Source organism: Amblyomma americanum, chromosome 3, assembly GCF_052857255.1.
Source record: "Amblyomma americanum isolate KBUSLIRL-KWMA chromosome 3, ASM5285725v1, whole genome shotgun sequence".
Classification (NCBI taxonomy): domain Eukaryota; kingdom Metazoa; phylum Arthropoda; class Arachnida; order Ixodida; family Ixodidae; genus Amblyomma; species Amblyomma americanum.
The window spans coordinates 205,202,822-205,227,474 of NC_135499.1; the positions used below are offsets into that span (position 1 = coordinate 205,202,822).

General features: G+C 45.1%; 1 protein-coding gene across 1 annotated transcript in view; it reads right to left on the minus strand.

The window, feature by feature from the left end:
• The window catches only part of LOC144125921 (zwei Ig domain protein zig-8-like), a 182,616-nt gene that overhangs the window by 40,684 nt on the left and 117,279 nt on the right, over positions 1 to 24,653 (minus strand). Inside the window, exon 2 of the mRNA XM_077659736.1 lies at positions 1,779 to 2,059. Coding sequence (XP_077515862.1) covers positions 1,779 to 2,059 — 281 coding nt within the window. The remainder of the gene's footprint in view (positions 1 to 1,778; positions 2,060 to 24,653) is intronic.

The following is a 24,653-nucleotide window of genomic DNA, read 5'->3' on the forward strand; positions in this document are numbered from 1 at the left end:
GCACCGAGACTTAGCTGCTTTCTAAAATTGAGGCAGTCATTGTATTTATGGCGAGTGGTTGTTATCGGCAAGTTTCCCGACATTGAGTGGGCGTCTCTATTGACTCAATATGGCGGCGCTACGAAAGACTGCTTCCGTCTTTAGCGCAGGTGGAATGGCGTCAGTTTTATAATTTTCGCGATAACTTCGAACTTGTTTCTCGGTAGTGGAAACTTTGCGTGGGCCAAGAGGTCTTTGTTTCGCGAGGTTGTAAATAAACAAGCAAGAAGCAATGAAGAAATCGCTGCCTGTCTTTTGTAAACGGCCAGCTTGAAAGCTGAGCGGGCTAGACAGTCGGCGCGGATTTTAGAGCAAATTGAAATCAGTGACATCTACGAAGAAAACACTTGCAAAACGGAAGAATAACAAAAGTTGAAGCACAATTATGGACACTTTGCGCTACATGTAACAAAAGCCCAACGACTGTAAATTTCCTGTTCCGACGCCCTCTGTGAATATCTGGCGCCAGAACACTCACGCAATGACACTGCAGCTCTTCTATAATGTTAGCGTGCGAACATTCATGTAACAGCGCTGATAACATACATTTTATAGCTCTAGCACCTTAACCATCCATCTCAGATTTCGCCTATGCTTGTCCGAAACCTCTCCATAGGTTTCAGGTGGTGCACTTAGGCCACGTGACCATCTGACATCATCACTACCTGCCTACCGGACTATGAGCAAACTGCACACTGAGGCAGGTAGCAGTTATATTGATTACTGGTTGCGAGAGGTTGTTCGGGAAGCGCAAATTGGGTCTCACAATAACCTAGCGGTGGCAGTACCTGCCAACGCAGTACAGTGGAACATCGCTTAGTCGCTGCACCACTGCGCCAGGAGTGGTATGAGGAATGCCACGGATCTATTAATGTAAAGTAGAAAATGGTCAACGCCGCATATGTGGGGATTAATTCATAAACTCTATTGCGTCATACCCTTAAGGCGGAACTTAAGTCCGGTTTCTCCAATCTTTCTTTCAAGCCTACTTGACCTTGAAAACTGAGACTCTAACCGAAACCGAGGGTAGAACTGAAGCGCTAGCGCATCTAATTCACATTTGGCTTAACCATGCTAAACCGGCCGTCATTTTTTTTTTCAACAAAACTCGGACAGCCACGTCCGAATGTACGGGCGAAATACGCAGGGAACGGAGCAAACGACGGGGCTCCTCGTCAACTGTTCCTCCTTGGACTAGTTCGCGGCGCCGCCGCAGCAGCACAGTGCCGGTTTCATGAAAATTGGAAATACCAACCCGCTTTTGGCAGAAAAAATTGGAGCCAGAATAACAGCCATTGCTTAAGTCTCGTAGTGTTAGCCAACCACCGAGAGGGTTCCGCGAATTCCATTTCACATCTGTAGCTACTATTGGGCTTCCCACCAAAACACTAGTCTAATGCGGCTTGGTGAATCCCCCAATGTGTAGTAGACTTCAGTTAAGGGACTTATAACTAATTGGCAGCTATATAATCTCCGTCGTATGGCTTCAGAAACTGCGCCGTTGAAGAAAAACTCGCTCCGAACAGGGATAGCTGTAGAGCTTTCCTTTGCAGAAGTATTGCAGTGCTCATGGGGATTCTAATGAGTAATTTTTTTCTTAAACAGAACCTGAACTCTTTTACTCACTTATATATGCATGTAAGCGCAAACAGCAGAATCAGCAGTTGCCTGCGGAGGACAAAGAGTGACCAAGCCTGTTCCACCATACAACAGCAGAAACAAACAGGGCGTGCACCGACCGTTTTGTCGCCGAGGTTGTTGACGATGCAGTGCAGGTAGGCAGTCTGTCCCAGCTGCGACGTGACGTTGCGCGCCGTGGTGTTGTCGAACGATGGGAAGAGGCGACTCGTGGGAGGCCACAGCTCCTCGCCCAGCCGTGCCTCGCTCTCGTCCGACACCGCCTTGCGCAGCCGGATGCTCTCGGCTGTGATGTCACCTTGGCCCTCGGTGGCAGCCAGGGCGTCTGTGGTCTGCCGGACGGCCGGCGTCAGCATGGCTGACGTCAGGAGCCGAGATGAATCTGCGAGGCAGAAATGCACCGGGTTGACGAACATCGCGTACCAGCTCTATGAGTATTCCGATCGCTTTCTGTGGGATAAAGAACAATAGGCTAGAAAGAACGACAAAAGGCACTCATGAGCAGGAAATCATTGACCACCATCGCTAAAATATATTTTGACTATCGCTGAAAAAAAAACGAGTTTTAGTTTTCTTTTCTGGTATATTTAGTTATGTTCGGGGCATTTACTGCTTAAAGGGCCTCTGAAAGGGGCTCTAATAAAGTTGCAGTATTGCTGGGATGTTATAGCACGCGTCTTCATGAATACTGCGCAGCAAGAAATTTTCTAATGCGCTTTGTAGAAGCTGAGTTGCCTGTGGTCAGAATTTGAATTTAAGCGTGTTCGCGCTTTCCCTCTCCCCTCGTCACTTTTTTCAACGTCGGCGCTCCTCCGCTGGCACTATCTCCTGGGGCGAAGCTTTCTGACCCGCCGCAGCTACTCGGCTAATTGACCGCGTCCTTGGAAGCTGCCTGACGTCTGAAAGAATCTAACCAGTAGCCACCACTCAACATGTGTACGTAGATGCGAGCGAATAAGGAGGGTGCGAGCATGAAAAAGTCGCCGGGAAAGGCTCGTCAACTTTCGCGCTTGATTGTGAATCCTCTGCTGCGTGTAGAAGCGTATTACTTGGCTCAGGTTTTCATGACAACACAATGCAGTGATTAGGCGAGTTGATGTGCTTTCATCGGAAGGTGTTTCAGAGCCTTTTTAAGGAACATTTTTATGTTTCCTATCCCCAATATAGGGTCATACCAAAAATGTCTGCGATTTTTCCGAAATAGAAAAATTTGTTTATTCTTAATAATTGATAAACCGCTTGAAAGGTTGACCATTCCTCTGATTTTCCACATAATCTCAATTCAGGTCGATGCATTTTTATAGAATCTGGGGCAGTATTTGCTTGCCAATTTCATACTGGCTCGCCATCATGTCATTGTTGTTGTTCTTGTTGCCTCTGAAGCTGCGGCACATATCTAAGGTAGGGGATTGGTCAGAGTTTGTTGCTGATCCAAACAGCAGAAAAATTCATCCAGACCTATATCAAGCGGCTCATAAATAAGAATTGAGGACTCTGATCAATAAGGAAGCGTTTGACTTTATCTTTTACATCGTCATCGTAGTGAAGCAACTTTCAGGTAGAAGTTCTTTTAATTTTGGAAAGTTATTGTTCCTAGGTGCCACGTACGGACTATACGGGAGTGAATGAAGATGTCCCATCCAAACTTTTGCTGGAGAACGGCAGTTAGAGAGGCGACGTTGGAGCGAGCGTTATCGCAGAGAAGTTTTATTCCCTTGATCAACATTGCCCATCGTTGACTTTGACTTTGAACATTGCCCTTCTTTGAATAACAACCCCTTTTGATCCCAAAACACAGTTATCATAGCCATGGCTGGAAACTGTGCTCGCTTGAATTTTTGTGGCTTTGGCGAAGAGGAATGCCGCCACTCAAGCAATTCCTGTTTCGTAACAGGTGGGAAGTGGAATGGCCAGATTTCCTCATCCATAACAATGAAATATAAAAAGTGGTCTTTGTCGTCTCTATAGGCCGAAGAAATTCGCGGAATGAGTCAACGTGTTGCCGTTCTTGCTCCGCTGTGAGCATTCGCTGGACCCATCTTGTGCAAACCTTCCGATATTCGAACTTTTCTGTCAAAACGCTATGAATAGTGCTTTGAGAAACCTCAGGAACCAAAATGTAGATGTAATCGAACGTGACTCTCCAATCTCACCGCATCATTTCTTCAACCTTCGTGGCAGTAACTTCAGATATTGATGGACTCTCGCTTCTTTGTCGTTAAATTCAGTGCGACTAGATGTGAACTTCCTACACTACTTGCGGAATGTTTTGCCACCTATGCGCGACTCTCCGCACACTTCTGTGAAGTAACGATGAATTTCAATAGGTTCAACCTATTTTGCGTTCGAAAACCTAATAACCGTGCAAACTTCGCATCTAGCGGTGTACGACAAGCGGGAACTCCATTACAAACGCTGTCGAGCCAAGACAGAGTCCCAGTGGGCTGAGAAAATTGGTTGTTTGGGAAAGGAAATGGCGCAGTATCTGTCTCACATTTCGGCGGACACTCGAACCGCGCAGTAAAGAAAGAAATATAGGTGGCAGTGAAAGAAGAAAAGAAGAAAGAGGTCCCGTAGTGGAGGGTTCCGGAATAATTTCGACCACCTGGGGACCTTTAACGCGCATTGAAATCGCACAGCACATGGGCGCCTTTGCGTTTCGCCTCCATTGAAACGCTGCCTCCACGGTCGGGTTCGAGCCCGGGTACTCAGCAATAGCTTGTTTTGTAAAGGGGAAAAATCCAACAGAGCAGTGTGGCGAGAAGTCATGTGAATAGTTTCCTTGTGGTCCCAGTGCTTTGGAGACCTTACTCTTGGGAGTATCCTATTCTTCACTTGTGAGGCCCTCCAGTTTCATTAAGATATATATTATGATCGCCACTTTTGCACCGGTGTCTGCTGTTGTTAAGTGTAGCGAGGGCCATTGGTACCCGCCAATGGGGAAGAGGGGGATTTGACAATCTTGTGTGGAATTGTACAATGTTTAGGAATAGAGGAGCAATATATCTCTGGTAAGGTATTCAATGGAGGAACTCTCAAAGTGCATACTCATATGAACGTGCGGTTTGTGATCAGCTAGTCATTTTACTACAGTATATACCGTTGGCATTCATTAATGAGAAGCACAGGATCACCGGGCAAACCCGAGACTCTATCAGGCGCGATAAGTTATGCGGGCTCGGCCCGCTTTGATTGGCCGGTGTGAAGCATGCAGTCTGTGCGACGCTTCTAGGATTCAATAATGTCCACACAACAAATGCATGTAATTCAACTGCCGCATCTTTGCAGTTTCGTAAAACGGGGCAAAGGGGGGGGGGGGGGAATGAAAATGAAGAAAAGCGAGAAAATAGCTGAGGGAGACGAAAAATACAGTAATGATGCACAGAGATGCCCTTTCATGTAATTATATGGCGATAGATGCGCGAAAAAAAGAGCGTGTTGAAAATACTCAAAGGAAGAAATAAATAGCCCCTACAGTTCAGACCATGTTTCGCAGAAACAATTGAAAACTGAAGTTGCCCTGTTACCTTTATAAGCGAAAGTAAGGCGATGTCAGAGCGCCAATTGATCGATATTGTGAACTTGCTGCTGTAGCTGCTTTGTACACCTTTATTTGTTTCCACCACAAGTTCAGCCTCGATTTGTCTTTTATTTACTATTGTGCTATTTTCTCGGCTCACTCCGGTTACTGTAAAGCGAAAAAAGAAGCATCTTTTCGCACAGCGGCGACGCTTTGTAGAGTGTGTTGCAAACCCTTTCACGCCTATCTGCACCTTCATGGGCGCAGTTATTGATCGCCGTGGCCTCCATCGCCTTGACGTGTCACATCCAGGCACACGCCGCGACAAAGCGCGGTCTGGGTTACAAGAGCGATTAACTCTGCGGATGCCTCTTCGGCGCTGCCTTGCAATGTTGGCACGCCGGCGTGTTTGAATGCGGAGCGTATGATGGAGATGCCGTAGAGTGGAGAGAAATGCATTGACCTCTTCCAGAATCAGTGATCCGTTCCTGCCAATAAAGACGTCAAGTTACCCATGCTTTGATTGCAAGTACCTTGGACTTTGCTTCCAGAAACCGGCATAACAAGATAGAGAAAAAGTTGAACGCCGTGCAGTGTTTTTGAGTTTTCTGTTTAGACCTCCCAGAGAAATCCTGGTTCCGGCAGCCTATGTAAGTCTTCGGCTGGTTGATAAGTCCTCTGCTGGCTAGAACGAGAAGTAGCCCCAATTTGCCGACAGCCGATATTATGGCGAAAGCCTTTAATGGCCCATACTCGCGGCCACGAGACTGTCCGCCTGATGTCACGCTCTTCACCAACTAGATAAGAAAAAATTCTTTGTGCACGATGGGATTCCAACCACCAGCCTTCCGCTCCGCAGCCGATCATGCTAACGACTGCGCTTTTTCCTGCCAAGGCATATGTAGTTGTCCTTGTATAGGACGCTGGGGAGTGTTTGCGGAAAGGCGTCGAATCATACGGATGCCTTCCAAACGCGCTCCAGTGTCTCCAGAATTTAAGATTCACAGACAATTGTATACTTAATCAACATCTTAACCACACATCAGTGACACAAGCAGCAACACCGCGCTAATGGCTTTCGCCTCACCGCACTTTGGGTCAACAAAGTGCCCCCTGGATTTTTTTTTTCTCGCATTGGACTCTAAACTCTAGTTTTATGCACATCGTCTTGCACTATATCGTAATGTTAGAGCTGTAAGAGTGGCTCGACCCCTAAAGCATCCATAACTAATGCCAGAACTCAAATCCTTGAATATTGTGGGTGGCCTTTATGTGGGTGTCACAGTTTAATATATTTGACTGCGCACGCATATAACACAGCAGATAACAGTGAATGAATTATACTTTCGCAGAAAATCAATGAAGTGATATTTGAGGCTACGTTAAGTGCATAATGCACAGGAGCCCGCACCAATGATCTCAATGCGTGCATAAGATTTAAGCGCGTGCTCTAGGTAACGTATATTAATGCAGCTGAACGCGTGTATATTGTCGTGGATATCAAACGCGAAAGCAGGCTGGGAAAACGAACAAATGCAGGCTCAATATAGCGAAGGAAACATTTCTTCGACAGCTTTCATAAGGAAGTACAAGTTGCCCTTAAAGCTTTTGACGTCGAGAAGTAAGTTCGCAAGCCATGAGCACAAACTTCTCTATCCACTTCTCATCCAGCGTTATATAAGGTCAGCTTTTTTAATGCTTGCCCCTATACCTGCCCTGTTCACAAGGATGCTTACGGTACCGCAGCGTCAAGCCCACCCAGGAGACTGGCCCTTAAGCTATGCTTCAGTGGAGTGCTTGTAACATCAAGCACAACACCTCTGATGCAGTTTTAAAGGTTGATATTAAAGCCCAACCTTCAATAATATGATCAAGGCGCTAATTTTAGGTTTATACGTTATTCATCTTCTTGAAGTTTATTCCAAGATTTTAATCTTCTTCCAAAGGCGTAAGACCAAAACAGCAACATCTTCAAGGTGAAAATTTCGAAAAACTGGCTCATCCTTTTTAGTCAGCTGAAAACATCTTAACTTTTCAATATGCTGGACCTCTTTCCAGTTTAAGGCTGGGGCACTTGTTTTAAACTAAGCGAGCTAGATTGTTATAAAGAGGGCGTTGTTTCGCAGAATGACTCTAAATATCACTTATTCCAGCGCGCTCTTCTCAACATCTTTTAATGACCTACTTTCTTCGGAACTCGGTAGCGCTAGAAATGTTGCATAGCTGAGCCGCTCGGGTATCGCTACATTTCACGAACGGTTCCAGCTGAACACAAATACAGTATAGACATTACGAAAACAGAAGCGGTGAAATGTGCTCTCTAGTGGATATTCCATTTCTCGCTTAAGCTCAACGCTAAGGGCGCTGGAAACGAGGTTCGCGAGGCCGCAGTAAATCAGGGGATGATCGTTCGCGAAATCCTATTCACGAAAGCCGTAACGGGACAGAAAATCCGGGCTGCCAAGGCTCCGACACGCGCGAAGCGAATCGCTGCCGACTGCGCGTGAGACCGCACCAGAGCCTCCGAACGGAGAATTGAAAGGGCAGGAACGAGGGAAAGAGAAGTGCGCAGGAGGCAATGTAATCTTCTAGTGAAAGTTCTCACTTGTCTTTTTGTAATATATTGGGAGTGAGTGAGTGAAAGACTTTATTGTCCAACAGAAGACGACCTCATCCTACCATAAGTACTGGTTTCGGTTAACATCTTAGGCTTTGAATGTTCATCGCGTCTGTTTCTGGTACATTATTATTTCGAACGTGTAGCTTAGCGACTGGAATTTGGTTTTTGCCAACAAAGAATGGCTGGCGGGAACTTAGATAGATAAAGAGGAGGAGGGAAAGGCATTAAAAAGAAAATAAACTATTGCTGGCGCCATATTCCTCAGCAGCATTGTTAAAATTAAACCTGGTAGCTCTGACGCCATTAACAGTAAATAATTAGGCTTGTTAATTAAACGCAAGTTCAAGCTCAACTCTTTAGACTATGAGGCAAGCAGGAGTGGGAAGCTCCGGATCAACTTCGGCAACCTGTGCATGTTTAATGTTCAGAAACAAACATAAATTCAATGGATAGACTAAGAAACGTGGGTGTTTTTTATTATTATCAATACTGCCTATTCATCCAGGAATCAAATACGCCGGGAAAAGCAAGCGATGCGACAGGGAATCAAGCAAGACACTCAGCCAGTGAGGTATCACTGCGCTTAATTTCACAGCGCACCTCTTTCATTAATCTGGGCCGCGAAGTCCACTGCACCATCCACAGTGATGCGCCCGGATGCGCTGATCCCGAGCTCCCGTGAGCAGATAGTGACACCCGCTGCGCTACCTAATTAGTCAAATCTTGTACTTCATCGTGCCATCAGATCTTCCAGGAAGGTATAGTTTTTGCAAGCGGACCACACGACGAGCTGTATCGTCTAAAAAGTCCTCCACGCTCAATTGGAACTCGTTTGCTCTTGATTTTGTCAGCAGCAGTCAAAGGTGGTTCTAAGAGACAAGCATTTTCTCTGTTCTCATCATTACGTCTCTCTGGCGTTAAAACGCGCACCGGCAGAAGAGCGCTTTTTTCTGAGCTTCGCACGGGAGACTATACAAAGAGGATTTCGGGCATGTCGAGAGGCCACTACTGGCCGAGCATGTTGGTAGAGACTAACGCCTGGGGTTAAGAAGGAAGCAGACGCTGCGACTAGCCATGAGGAAGAGCGCATGCGAAAAATCCGCAGTCATGAAAAAGAGCCAGAACAAACGCGTCTGTTCTTCACTAACAGCTAGAGACCTTCCGACAAACAAATCACCGTAGTGTTCAAACGGTAAACCTTATTATCGTTTTCATATGTGACCAGAGAGCGTTGTTGTTAACCTCTACTATTTTAGAAGCTTTCAAAAAATAAAAACAGTAAATTTTTATATCTCAGCATCTTTATGTCAGTGTGCTGTGCACCTTATAACAACTGCTTTTTCATATTTGAATTAGTGCTTGAGAAACCAGCCGCCAAGTTAAAATCTTCACCCCGTAAATAGAAAATTTGAGGCGCTTCAAAGACGAGCCACATAATGAAGAATATAATATATATGCCTATTGTATGTACTGGATGATAATGTTGGAACAGTGTCACTGTACAGCAAGCGGGCGAGGCTCTATGCCGCAGCAACCGGCAAGAGACATTTTGTGCATAAACGGAGTACGAAATATGAAAGTGTATGAGGCGACGACTTGGTGTGTTTCTTGGGGAGCATTCTTATGGCTTAAATATATTGCTGGCAGTACCTCGGCCTAGGGAACACGTTTTTTATTAATGACGCATTGCTATAGGCCTAGCAGTAGTCGCGCGTAAGCAGTCTTCGGCAGTGTTACAAAAAGTACGGGTTCATTCCATCTCAAATGTCGCATGTAAGGCGCTCCACTTTCTCTCATTTCTCAAAAAAAGAGAATAGTAGTAATTGTGGCTATACAGAATCGTAATTTTCCTCAATATTTGTGTCGAAAAAATTTTTAAATGCCTAAGCGGTCCTTAAAAACCATATACCGGGTGCTACAAGGAAGACTAAATAATTTTCAAAAATAGGATTTTTAAAGTAAAAATATGACTTTTTGGCAAGGTATTGAGAGACTTGGCGAACACCAGAAAACAGGTGAACCATTTAACTAGTAAGGTGGTTAACTGATTTTCCATAACCAACTTTTTATGGAAAATCTCACAGAAAGCTCTTTGCAAAATTTCATTGTTTCCTGAGTAACAGTCGTAAGAAAATGGATAGAATCATACGTGCCTAACCGGCAGCAATTAGTTTCATGGAACTATATTTTCCTTAGCACTAACAAATCAGCTGGAACAGGTGTGTCACCAAGATCAGGGGGCTTTACTTTTTTTATATATATGTATTATAGGTATGAGCGCCGGCTTTTCCCCAAAGGTAGCAATAGAACATTATGCAGAGGACATCGTGATGTACGCAAAGATCTGTTCCTCTAAATGCCTATAGGAATTTTCCACCCATTTGGAACGAAAAATTGCTTCTGGTGTAACGAGTGGCAAATGGAGATTATTGAATCAAAAACATTTGTAACATGTATGATAGGCAGAAAGGATCCTTTAACTTTCTCCCATAATATCATCGATTCAAAATTAACTCAAGTTAACGAGCTTAAACATCTAAGGATCCATCTTTGCACAGACTTGAGGTGGGCGGCACAGCACGCTGTCATCGCTTGCAATAAGGGTATTCGGAAGTTTTTGTAACTATGACGAAAACTTGATTATGCCACGCCGGAGGTACAATTATATGCTTACGAAATTACTGTACTTCCAGTGCTGAATTATGCCGGTCATATTTGGGAGCGGTGCACTCAGCGGAACCAATTAGCAGGCAAGCGGATTCAAAATATGGTTCTAATGTTTATTTTTAAATGTTACACTACAACCTAGTCAGCGTCACAACTTAGAAGCAGGCCTGGACTCGCGACCATAAAGCTTGAAAGGCAGCATAGCGAGCTCATCATAGGTTTTAACTTGTTTACCTATGATCATAAGGTAACATGGACAGAGACATTAGACCGTATGATCTTGCTGGCATTGCAGTAATGCATTCCATTCACAGTACATCACTGTAATTCAGACGAGGTCTTTTCGAACATTTTTTATTGAATCGAACCTTAGATGAAAGGAATAAATTACCCAAAAAATCGTGCGGCTTTCTTAGTTTAATCATTTTGAAAAGACCTTTTTCCAATACTTGTAATTGGCTGGAATTGTGCTTCCAACCCATTCCACATAAGTGTTGCTGAACCCTCGTTAAGGTTTGTTGTTTCTCGGTTGCAACTGCCTCAGACACTAAACAGTTTCAAATTGTTGAGTAAATTTTTGCCCCTTAGCTGATACAATTGTGTATTGTACTTTAGTCACCCTAACCACAGGATAATTAATGTTTTCATTTTTTAATTCCTTGAGTAAAATGAGTTGTGTACAGGTTGAGGTATACTGTTTTTTTTTAATCTGAAATGCTGCGTAGTTAATTGTTGCTATGCATTTAAATTTCCATGCATTGATGCATTCGTTGTATTTTGTGTTGTCTTCATAACCACAACTCTTGCCTTGGCATATTCCGAGCATATTCTGAACGTAGAAATAAATAAATACTGCAAAATCACACAACTAGAAAGAATGAAGCCATTTCAATTCTATCATTTCTTCGGTGTTAGCTTTACTCCTGAAAAGCTATACGCGCGTTGAACGAAGTGCCCGACAGCCCGAATGTTTACGACAGTACTGCGTGTTTTGAACATCCGCCGCATGATTGCGCTGCGGGGCGGGTTGTGACAGGGCTTGCCCTAGATTCCACACCCGCTGCCACAGTCAGTGCACCAGAGCGGACGAAATTTTGTGCTGTTCACGGGTAACGTGTAATACCTTCAGATAGTTAAAAAAAGCGTTAAAGCTGGAACAATACTTGCAAATATTAACGCGGTTTTTCGATTCCTTTTGACGCTCATAAAATTTCCAATTAAAACGCTTTACATGTATTTTCAGTTGTTTCAGAGGTAATAGGTTTTTTGCAAAATAGTGATTGGATAGAAATGCTTCTTTCTTTACGCGACCCTCCAGTAAGAGTACTTCCGTTTACTGAAACATGGGTTGAACACAAATAGAACAAGAAAAAGAAAGAATTTACGCGATTAACCATTTGAAGTCATGGCAAAAGCGAACAAACATGGTTTTGATGTAATTATACAATGGGCAAAGTGACTGCCAAAAGGCGTCGAAAAACAGGCATACTCAGTTTTTTGTGGCAATTTCATTTCAGTTGTTCGCAATTAAAGGAGACGCTGTTCGCCTGTAAAAAGCCGATGTTTGTCGACTTTTCATCAAACCTCGACAAAAACTCAGTGACTGTAGTTTTCGAAACATGCTAGGCGCAGTCATGGAGCGAAAAACATGATTCTGACGGGAACTACTTCACAACAACAAAAAAAGGAAAACTGAAGTCCGTTGTTGGTTCCCCAGTTTAATGGGATTCGCACTTTCTCGCTCCTGAAGATTGCCTCAGAGTGCACACCTTCGAATACAGTACAGACACTCACAAATAAATTAACGTCACGGTATAACTTGTTTGTGAACGCAGGCTCGACTAACCTCCTGACATCACGCGAAGGAGGGGGAGTGCATTCAGAATTTTGTGCTTTATTCGCCATAAAGCAAATGTGGAGCTATTCTTTTCCAAATTGCCGCAGCCTAGTCAGTGCTTTGTTTTATTTGCCGATGATAAAAAATTGACCCCGTTGGCGGTACTGAACTGACAGAAACAAGGCGCAAATATAGTAGACATTAGGTTATTCTACTGGGTCGTGCCCTGAAGCTCCGCTCAAGCCAAAGCCCTATCAGTGCTGGCTTCTATCAGTGTTCTATCAGTTGTATCAAAGTTGACTTTTGCTCGCGGCACCGGATTCGACCACCGTGTGTGAATTTGCCTCCGCCTACTCCCCCTTTCAATAATTAGGCCACCGAGTCCTACCGATTCGAATAAGAGATATTCAATCCATCAATATTTAGGCATCTCCTGGTCACGAGGGAAAACCCACTAATGCGAGACGGTGGCCTTAATGGCGCCCTGCTTAACTAATAACGAGCATTCTGTGAATGACGCTCATCGTGTCATTCTTGTCATTTTTAGGGCTTTTGAAAATTTAATTTTCAACATTCCTCCTTGTTTATGATCGCTTCGTATCGGTTTCGTACGAAATTTTGTTGACGCTGACCTTTTATATTTTCTAAGAAAATGCGACAAATTGATTCCCTTAAAACAGACACCATGAATGAATCAGGATCGAAAGTAATAATGAAGAGTTCTTTATAAATTGGCCGCAAAAGACAGAGTAAAGCAAAAATCAGCCTAAATATCTATCTTAGGCAATTTTATTACTTTTCATTAGGGTATAGCAGTTCCGTTTATTGGTAATTGTGCAGCCAGAATGCTTTCGATGATGATGGTGATGATGATAATAACAAAATTACTGATAATTTTTACAAGCTGAGTTATTTGATAACTGGGCTGTAAAAACATAACTGAAAGGAAGGAGCGACGTTTGGTCAGTTCTACAGTACCCTGCCTTTTACGCCGATGCGACGTCTATTAAGTCGAGTCAACAATTAGCTTACCCTTGCTCTTTACCGTTCATAAAAACGAACAAAAAACCAAAAATCTGTTGTGAGAGAGAAACCCAATCATACAAAACATGTTTACTAATCACTAGTTAAAACGCCCGAGAGCCCAGAAATTTATATTTGATTTCGAAGTTTTCCTTTTTTAGTTTTGTTTAAATCTTTGTACAACTTATTTTTTTCCCCATTATTTTAATGTAGCACGGCAACACGGTCTTATTAAAGGCAGGAATATGTCATGATTTGTGATAGGAATGCGCAGTTCCGGACAGTTTCATCAATCCACTAAAGCATGCAGTTCTGTATGCGGTAAGCCATTTTATCGCAATAATGACTTTATGACTACTGATCGTTTAATTTCCTGGTGCCTCCCTTCCAACCTAAATCGACTTTAGTCGCACGTTCACAAGAAAAAAGAGATCGAGGCTATAAAAATAAATGCATGAAAAGCTGACGCCAGCTGCGTCTGACGATTTCCACGCCACAAAGAGGTGAGATTTCTTGGCACCGACCTCCACATTGCGTAATCAATACTTCAGGACCAGCATTTCCCGACCACCCAATGCGGGACGACGATGAAGGCACGCAGCCGGTCTCGCATCCACATTCCCATCGCCATTGTCATCGTCATTGTCATGTGTGTGTTCCACAGCGTGTTTTGCAGAGGAGAATGTGAGGCAACGGACCCAAAAAAAGGAAAAATAAAAGAGACCGGAAACACCAGAGGAAGCGCCGGGACACACACAAATAGGAAAACAAGGCGAAAGCTCGGCCGAGTCAGGAGTGAATACACCGAGTCCAGGAGCTGCCCCCGGAGCGCGCAGGGAAGACAGCAGCCACGTGGGTTAGGGCAAGTCCTTACAGAGGTTATGCGGCTTCGCCCCCCCCCCCCCCTCTCCCTTTCTTCCCTGGAGGCACCATGGATGCTGCCGCATGATGTGCTGTGTCCCAAACAATGAAAGAGCAGAAGGAGGGGAGACTGTGGGCGGATAGGGACCGGCAAAGAAAAAAAAGAAAAAAGGAAGTGAGTTGGGCAAAGCCTCGGATCATTGATACGGCTCGGTCGGATTCGGGATATCGAGGCGGCGGGCTAGACAGCCAGTGTCGCCTGCATCGGAACGCTTTGTTCCGCGCTATGCATCGATCACTAGTCGATGTCTCGCTGCGCGAGCGCGCGCGCCATCTTTGTTTGTTTGTCGGTTGTGTCGGATCGTCTGCGGGCGTCGCCGGGTCGATTGTCTGTGCGTGTCTCCGCTCCGGCGAACGCTCTGCTGTCATGTTTGACAAAGCCGGGGGACGACGCGGAGCCGACTGGAATTTTTCTACGCATCGCTCCTGGCTTTCAGGATTTTATTTTTCTTTTTTTTTCGTGTAGTTAGCCATCGGAAACACTGCTCCACGAGCAACAGGAACGCAGAAGAGAAAATGCTGCGTCACTCGCATTAGTAACATATTTCATCATCTTACGTGTCCTTCCTGGTTATAACTTAGCTCTTTCTTTTTATGAGGAGTACACTAGTAGGTAATTTACTGCCACCTACATAAGGCGCCTTAAATTTTGATGCTCTGTCATAATTGCTATCAAGAGAACCTACTGAATGAAAGTTCGTTTCGGATGTTTTAGAGCGAGAGCTCTAATCCGGACATTCAAAGCCTAGAAAAACTGTTTCTTGTGTGAATGTGCTTGGCGAGAGCGCTCCTAACCGTAGTCTTCTAGGTAGCACTAATACGGAGGTTCCGACCCGAAGAAAATTCTCTTTGCGTTCCGCAAAAAAAAAAAGAAGACAGAAAGTTGAAGCAGTCGTAATGTGTGTGCCTCGGTTCATCATTCATGCTTGTAAGATCAGTAAAAGCAGTCTTTACCCCCCAAAAAAAGCCCGCGCTTTCGCTCAGAGGGGAATGTTGTAAACATTCTCTCTTATTCTTTCTTACTACCTTCAATAACACGAATAATAGACCACCGCATCGGTATTCACTCCCACTGTTCAGGTGCATAAAGCAAAAGAAAAATCGGAGGATTATGTTGAAGGTTCGCTCTCGTGAACAACTGAAAACATCATTGTCTGCAAACATTATCTTGCAGCAGAGTACTGTTTGTTATTAAAGCACTGTTCCGTGCACAATGGAAAACAATTTTTGGCGCTTCAATCGATGTGCAGATCAGGCGCGTGCCTTCACCTTGCCTCTGTAAGGGCATTCGGTTTTCGCGTGAATGCACATCCTTTGATTAGGCTCACAATAGGCGCTGCTTTGCACGATCATCTGGGCCCCGAGTTGATGAATGAGCCGCGCAGTGCACATCGCGTCGCTTGCGGCACTTTTCCGCCGCATTAGAGTGTTGATTGATTGAGAACCAAACCGATTATTAGAACTGGAGCGTGATGCGAACGGGCCGCTTTGCTTTTAATTTCGCGTGAAAAGTTCTCGGCGATTTTTCGTTCATTTGTTTTTCTTCGGCGTTTGTCTGAGAGGAGCGCAGTATTGCCGAGTTCGGAGAACGCATATGCGCAAATATTGATTCGCGTTCGCTCTGCGAATGATCCCTGTTCGGTACTGCGCTTCTGCTGACACCAGAAACGCTGCTGTTCAGATGCGTCAGAACGGTGTGGGAAGGATGCTTGGCACGTGTTTTTTTAGTTAAATGAGGTTCTGCTTGTATGCTGTATACCGATAGCTTATTTATTTGCTCTTTATCGCGCTAGCGATTAAAACCAAGGTTGCCGGCCTCCGCGTAGCAGCAATCGATGTCTTGACTAATGCTTGACTAATGCTACGTGCCCCGCCGCGGTGGCTCAGTGGTTAGGGCGCTCGACTACTGATCCGGAGTTCCCGGGTTCGAACCCGACCGCGGCGGCTGCGTTTTTATGGAGGAAAAACACTAAGGCGCCCGTGTGCTGTGCGATGTCAGTGCACGTTAAAGATCCACAGGTGGTCGAAATTATTCCGGAGCCCTCCACTACGGCACCTCTCTATTCCTTTCTTCTTTCACTCCCTCCTTTACACTTCCCTTAGGGCGCGGTTCAGGTGTCCAACGATATATGAGACAGATACTGCGCCATTTCCTTTCCCCCCAAAAACCAATTATTATAATGCTACGTATACCTACGTGATTTTTATTAGGACGTGGCCACAAGTTCACTCGACCACCCCGGGCACATTTCCATCTCGTGCGTTAACTTCGTTGTCTTATCTGATTACGACGAAGTGATGGGAAGGATGCCTTCACGGTGTGACATCTTGTGCGTGGGAGCAGTAGGAGCAGCGGCAGTTATGGTAAGACCGCCGACAGGGACATGGGACATCATTTGCGTTCGGGCGATACGTAGATGCAGATGAAGCGGAACGCCCAACAATGAACGCTGCACATGCTGCACAATATTGACCACATAGCGTTGTCATGCATATTACAGGAGGTATAATAGCTAATTAGTTTTATTATTTTCATTATTTTTACTCAGAATTTTAGTCTGTCGCATCAGTATGCCGCACCCACACCGTTTCGTGCACCTAAATAGATTCTATGCGAAGTGATTCGATTTCTCGAGTTTATTGTTTGTGTACATTTAGTATTTTTCGTGCACACAACCAAATGCGACGCCCCTTCAATGGGGCGTTTGAGGTAGTTAAAATGAATGAATATATAAATAAACAAGTACGCTCACACGTGCGTGGGTTTGTGTCTGAGCAAGCAGGAGTAACGCACCGGAATCCTGAAGGATGCCATTTTTTTTTTGTATAATTCTTACGGTATCATTTCACATCGTCAGTAAACGAGCCATTGCATTTTGTGTTATAAAACTTCACAATTATACATGGTCAGTTAGAGCAGGAGAGTCTTTTTTTTTGTCGCAATTTCAAAACTTTCATTTCTTTTGTCGGGCCTGTTTTTCTCTTACGCTTTCGAGTAGACTAAAATCTAAACTTTAAGCTATTGAAAAAAGCACAAGTAATTACAGTGAACGGTGCTTCGGATCTTTTGTCGCAGGAGTGAGCCGGCGAACACTTTGCAGTGCGATGGTCCTCTATAGAAGAGAATTGATTCTCTATACATTCTTCATGCGTCATCTGGCACGGAGCTTCATGTGGGTTGCTTAAGTTAAGCACGCTTCGACAAGAATTTGCGCCTTCAAACTGCATGCTAAAAGAGAAATATCTCTGCGGTGTTTTGAATACGTTGTGCGTACCGTGCAATGCTGAGAAGAAAGTGCTTCTTGTTTTCTCTGCCCCGCGTTGTGAATCACCGTCTTTGTGGGCTGGCTTCTTCAGTGAGAAACAGAAAAGGAAAAAGGGCTGCTTCGGATATTGAGAAAATGCCCGGAGTTTTGAAAGATGCCGCTCTTTTTTTCGTTGTTTTGATTTACCGTGGCAACTTTTTCGAGACAAGACACGGAAAGCTTTCGGCGCTTCCGAGAAGCTCATCAATCTTTAGCGGGTGTGCGTCCATACCGCGTATGCGACCCTGGATTGGGAGACTGCCACATTTTCCCTTTCTTCAATCCGCTGTGGTCGGAAAGTTTTTCGTCAATGGAAAGAATTGAGAGAAAGCTAATATATCAGCTCCGTGGGCATGATTTCTCGTATCGGTTATGCGTACCGTTGTTCAGAACTGTTCAGACCTTTCTTTCTTGACGCATTTTGGCCGCGTTCAGCTCATAACCGCTTTCAATCTCAAGTTATTCATCCCTCTTTTTTTTTTTCTTGCTACGGACGCGCAAATAGACGTGGCCTTCTTACCGAGCTAGAAAATATGGTGCTACGCTTTCGGATCGAAATAAAAAAGATTGGATCTTTTGATATGATAGCAAAATGCGAGATTAATTTCCAGCTTGTATCTGTTCTCCTTAGAAGTTACTGCAAAAAGTCAGCCGCCTGCATAGAAAAATAGTGTTGCAGTTGTGAGCTTCTTCTGTGCTTCAGTTTGATGTGTACAGAACATACTTGTCGCCAACAGGCATATGACATGCCATAACGTTACACAGAGCTGCGGTGCCTATTTTATTTATTTTTTTTGTTTAATTACTCTCAGGGGCGAAGCATTACAAAGAGGAGTGGATAAAGACATAATAAAAACAACAACACGAACAGAATTAGTACAGAATCTCCCCATTATATAATCGCTAAACCCATTCTTAAACAGGTCGGCGTTTGTCAACAAAGCGATAGAATTTAGAAGGTAGTTCCATTCTTTAGACGTCTTGGGGAAGAAAGATCTGAAATGTAGGCAGGAACATTCCTTGAATGTGCGGACGGCCCGGATTGTCTTTTTCACAAATCCACTAGGACACCTCGCTCGGATGTTTCTCTAGCAGCTCCGTTAAAATGAGGCGACTACATTTGCTTCTGCTAGATTTGCACAACCCACCTTGTAGAGCGGCGCGCCACATCTGAACGCAGTAGTGGGATTCGGCCGCGCCCCGCATCCACTGGTAACACGCGCGAGCGCTTCTCCCCCGTGCAAGTCCGCCCGTTGCTCGAGACACAGGCGACGAGAAGCCAGCGACGGCGTCGCCTAATTTGGGAGCGCCTCCACTGTCAACGTGAATAAGATGGAGGAGAACAATAATCCGCGCGGGCTGTTGCCACAGCCGGTCGCCTCGCCATTATGCGTGCAGACTGCGGCGCTCGCAAGCGTCGGGGATATGCGTGCACGCACGCACGCAGCACCCTGGCACGCACGTCTTAGCAACCGGCGGAGGCGGCAGTCGCCTTGTCGCGCCGGGCGCGCGCATTCGGGCCTCCGGTCTCATGCATTTCTGCGCTCGACGGATCGTGCGCGCCAAAAGCTACGCCGCTGGCGCGCACACATCTTTATGCACATCCGTCGCGAGCATTCGAGTCACGTTTCTCGGCAATGCCGCCTCGGCCGCCGCCGCCAATGCCGCGAGCGTGGGCCCGAAACTGCTCTTTTGTTTGTGACAGGCGCGTGACCTTCTTGTAGGCGGGTGTGTGTATATAGGATGCTGTGGGCTCCGGATGCCTGAAGAAGGAATCGGGGGATCGCTTTCTTGCACGGCGACAAAACCCGTCCGCGCTGTATAGGCCCGAGTCGTGGTGGGGATGCGTGCGTGCATTATTGCCAGGAGGCGTCTGAGCCTCCACGTGCTGCGCAGTACGTCCGGGAGATGACGTGATTAAAGAGGGACGTCGCTTTCTGCTACTTATTGTCTGTCTCTTCATATGTGTTATTTCCCCCTGTTTATCGTTTCTATTTTCCTCCCTTTTTCTCTGTTACTCTTCTCTCAAGAACTTACGGTTAGGGAACAGTTGCGCCCGCCCGATGGAAGGAACTTATTCACAGTATCCTCATCCTCATAATCATCAACATCAACGCCACCGCCATCATTATCACGGCCCTGCACTGATGATGCAAGTGAGAAAGGTGTTGTGCACTGATGCTGTCGACGCTTGCTTTCTGGCGTCCTATCCAGCAGAGCGTCCCTCGTTTTTCTACAACCACAACCAAGATATTGTGAACGCGAGAGAAGTAGAATCCAGAGATGCATAAAAAAATCACTACGCTGTGACCGCGACAGGGCGTCCAGGCTTTGCGGAAAGGAAGAAGACAAAGGAGGTCCCTTTCCACGGTTCTCTATTGCTTTTTAAATGTGTTTCGTACAAGTTGTTTGATGTTACTGCTTGAGAAGTTAGCCTCGTGTAGCTTTGCCTGATGTCACGAGTCCTAGTTTCAATCATTATCCAGGGCCTAGATTACGTAACTGTCAATTAGGAAAATTGTCAAAAACTTGTCACAAAGGTATCAATAAGCCTCGCTCTTATTTGCCGGTCGTGGCCGGCGGCCATTTTGCTTTTTTGAGTCATGGGTGGCTGCACATAACGTCACGGATAGGGAAGAAGTGATGACGTTGCACACCTAATTATGCAGGCGCTTATTGAGAGTTTTTTGTCACAGCTTTGAGGCTGTCAATTTGACCGCCGAGTTTGTGACAGAAAATGGCGGTGGTTTACGCGGCCGTACGACTCAGGCGGCTGCACTGGCGCGAGCAACGGCGAAGGAGGGCGCACGAAGACGCGTTTGACTTGCCGGACGAGCTGTTTGGACGCCTTTTTCGACTGGAGAAACAGACTGTGGAGAGGCTTTGCGACGAACTCACCGATGAACTGGGAGGTTTGCGTGCGGGTGCGCTGCCGATGCGGCCGCGGGTGCTGTATGCACTGCGGTTCTTCGCCACAGGCAGCTTTCAGGCTGCCGTTGGTAGCGAGGCGCACGTCGGCATCGCACAACTGGCGGTGAGCAAATGCGTACAGCGGGTGTTGGAGGCAATTTCTAAAGTTAGCGCGCAGAAGGGGTGGGTGCCGTCGTCACCTCTGTGACACACAGCTACATATAAATAAGACACGCTTATGATGGCCAAGCACTTTCTTTTCCCCAGCAAATCGAACTTCGTGGTCGTCTTCCGTTTCCCAAGGGAAAAGAAACAAACAAACACTCGTCACATACTGCAACGCCTCACCTTTTGGCATTTTTGTCATCGATCGAAGGAGCCGTACCACACAGACGTCAACAAGTTGTCTTCGTCTATTTCGTACCTAGCGCTTCTTGCAAGTTCGCTCGGTAGTCACGTAGCCTTCACAGCATTCGTTGAAATTTTTCTGCGCGCTTAGGTCAACCGCACAGTAGCCCGATTCCAGACGCCGCGCAAAAAAACAATAACACGGCGTGAAGCAGCTGCTTTAGTGCAAAGCGGCCTTTTTACTGCCGTCAGCACACCCCCGCGGCACCGAAAGTTACCCACCAGTCAATTTAATAGCACAACTTCGAACGCTTTTTGTTTTGCTTAATATTTTTGAACCTTAAACACAATGTTTTGACAAAATAAAATATTAGTTATTTTCATAGTTGCTTATTTCTTATTTCTTTTTACAAAAAATTAAGCAGACGGTTCCTCGAATGCTCTCGGGGCGCCGCCCTGCTGTAATTGGCTGATTCCTCGTTGCGTCACGTGGTGACGTCTCATCATGTCGTCATTTTGACGTCACTGTCAATAACTTGTGACAGAATTTGTCAGTTGCGTAATCTAGCCCCAGGACACCATCTTGATCACTTTTTTTTTCTCTGTTAAGAGAGACATCGGTCGGCTTTGAAGGTGTACCTTCTTTACTGCAGTAAACTTTTCAACAGTCCTGAAAACTTTAAAGTGGACGCACGTCAAGAATAGTAGACGTGGCAGTTCCTACCTGTTTCAGATTTGAATGGTATTCGAGTAAAAATATCTGCTTCGCGTAAGAACTACGACTCAAAATGCAGTCAATGCACAATCAGTGTCATCAAGTTAGAAAGTCAACATTAACGCGCGAAATACGACAGCTGTATCTAGCAGATTCAACGACGGTCTTCCTCGGCTTACCTCTATTTTTGCGACATTAAAGCGAATTACCGCACGCAAAAAGAAGGGCAGTGGTCGAGTAAAGCAGAAATTTGGGCAAGTTGGTACGTATCCATTTTGAAACAGCGCAACAAAGACGGGACGTGCGCTTGTTTGTCTTTACACCTCAGTTTCCACGTCCCGTCTTTGTTGCGCTGTTTCAAAATGAAAAAAGGGCAGTGGTCGCAGATGCTTGCAACTTCCCCGCAGTACCACTTTTAAAGGCCACTGTATTTTAACATGCAACTGTCTACCTGCATCTCACAAACTGAAAAGAATGTACTTGCTTACTCGCTCTTCTATCTCCTATGAGGTATATCATTATTATTACCACACCTTTCCTAAGTCTACTGCAGGACAAATACATTTCTCATATCTCTCCTATGAAGCCTGTACCGTGCCAGCCACGGCCAGCTTTTTCCCAAACTTCTTAATATCACCCGCGCACTGAACTTTCTGCCGGCCTCTTCTGTTGTCCTTCTCCTAGAATCTAGCTCACTGCCCTTAAAGAACAACGGTTATCCTGCCTTCTCAATACATGCCTTTCCAAAGGCCCTTTCATCGGTATATACAAGGACAGTAATCTTAAGAAATAAAACGCAAAGGCACAGTAACTACTTTTCAGTTAAGCAAGAAACCTAGGAGAACTCTTCCTTTTCCAAGCCTCCGATAATTATTTTCTAAGCAGAGAGGCCAGACGCACAAACCTTCGTTAGATACTTTCAGTTGAAGGTATCTGTTTTCCAGCTAGAGAAAGAGAAAAAAGAAAGCACGATAGTAGCGAGAGCCTATTCCAAGATTGAGCTTAAAGAAGCACTCACTCGGCATGCACCACCACGAAGCATTTCACGTTCCCGTCTCGGCGTGAGTATTTGGTCAAGAAGACTCGAAAATGTTGCATCACCGTCTTCTCCAGCCAACAAGCGACTGATCCAATATCGTCGGTCGCACAAGAACCGTAGTAAAGCCAGAACTTTCATTCTGCAAATGCAGCCAGAACAAAAGTGTGTTTCGCAAACTCGCTCGATCAATAGGCCTCAGAGGACTGTCTCAGACGGAGGAAACAGGATAACTCGCCACGCTCTGACGTAGCTCGAGCACGATCGTCTAAGATTTCGCAGGCATGCCCCAAGTTTCGTGCTTGTTTTTTTTTTACTCAATTGTAAAGCATTTAGTTCTCGGAAGAGCGCACTTGATAAATGGCGCAATTGCTACTAGGAACGCTGCAACTCTCTTCCCTGCCTTACTCTAAATAGTTCGCGGCCAGGCGCTCTTTTATGTAGTCTACAAAAGTGGCAAAGGAAGCCACGTTGGGTGAAAAGTAAAGGACTACGAATGTGTTTAATCGTCATGGTCTAAACAGTGAATGCCCTCGGTGTCATTTGTGCTTTTTCAGAAAGTAGTGTTTCTTGAGTAGAATAAATTAAAAATAGAAAGCATGGGCGCTGAACGGAATCCGGTCCGGTTTGCTACTAACCACTCAGAAAAAGAGGGAAGGGAATAAGAAGAGGGAAAAAGGAGAAAGTGAACCTAGCAAATGTACATGACTTTCTGACCCAGAACGATTGAATTTGTTTCTGTGTGACGAGTAGTGTGTCGTCTACTACGACATGCTTTCCACTAATTAGTATTATAAGAACAATAAAAGTGGGCGCTGCAGTATGTAATGCGAAACACTGCAGTAGTGACCTCCGCGAAAACCAGCGGCAGTTATGCTTTTGGTCAGACCCAACGCGACAAAAAAAAAAATCTCACGGGCTTATGGCTATGCTCGGGATTGGAGATTTTCAGCGCCGCTCTTGAGCTGTTTTCATTTCACGACAGATTGAGGTAAAGAATTTGAGAGCAAAATGTATATATGTACAGCCATTGGTCACACTTTTTATTTTCCATGCACATTCTTGCTTTAACTGACCCCTCCCTCCCAGTCCTCCATTAATCATGAAAGGAGCCTTGTGGTCAGAGAAGTGACAGGCTATTTGTTCGAGGCGTTGGACGAAGGCCTGATTCTGAATCACGAGGTCTACGTATGCATGTGCTTAGGCAGGGCGTCACAATAGTGGGAGGAGTTACGAGGGAGAGGAATGGGACGTTTCTTTGGGTGAGTGATGTGACATATTCTTGTTTGTTTTTATGTCTGTAGTAAAGCCCCTCTTCCTCAATCTCCCTAATATATTGTCAAAGTAGCGTGTTCTTCACTAGAGCGCGGTGATCTATCGATATCGATGCATTACAAACTCAAGTGCTCCATACTTTTCTTTAAGCCTCACGCACATAAAGCCTTTCGCGCTGCTGCTGAGAAGCACACGAGGTAATCCTTGTTACATTAGGTGGATGCACTCTGGCCATATGGCCTTTAGTTTTTTTTTCACAGCTGAAAAGGTATTGTCCACTAATCTGTGGTATTCTAAAGCATAAATACTCACCGCGACATAAATGAAGATGTCACTCCAATAAACAACGAGCTGCTGTACGGCTCCTGATGCGACCGATCTGACAGGCTCTCAAATAATTCACACCCAAGAATTCTGGACAAAAACATTTTTGAATGGTTTTCGAAGTGTTTTAAAGAAAAAGAGTTTATGAAGGCATTTTTTTCATATATTGCAAGACTTCACTATAACAATCAATACATCCGCAGATCAGCCGCCGGAAGTTTTGAATTTTTTTCTTTAATAATGTCCTTGCTATCGTCAAAAGCCTTCCTCTTTGGTTTTCAACAGCAGTCTTGACTGTTCTATGCGAACGATGAAACAGCTTTTTTGAAATATACATATTGGTACACATTGCAAGAATTCATTTTTACCTTTAATAGTTCCATAACGGCACCCTGCCATTTTTCAAAATTCAGAATTTTTTTCTAAGAATGTTGGACCTACTATGTATGAAAGAAATAACTGGCCGGATCAAAGA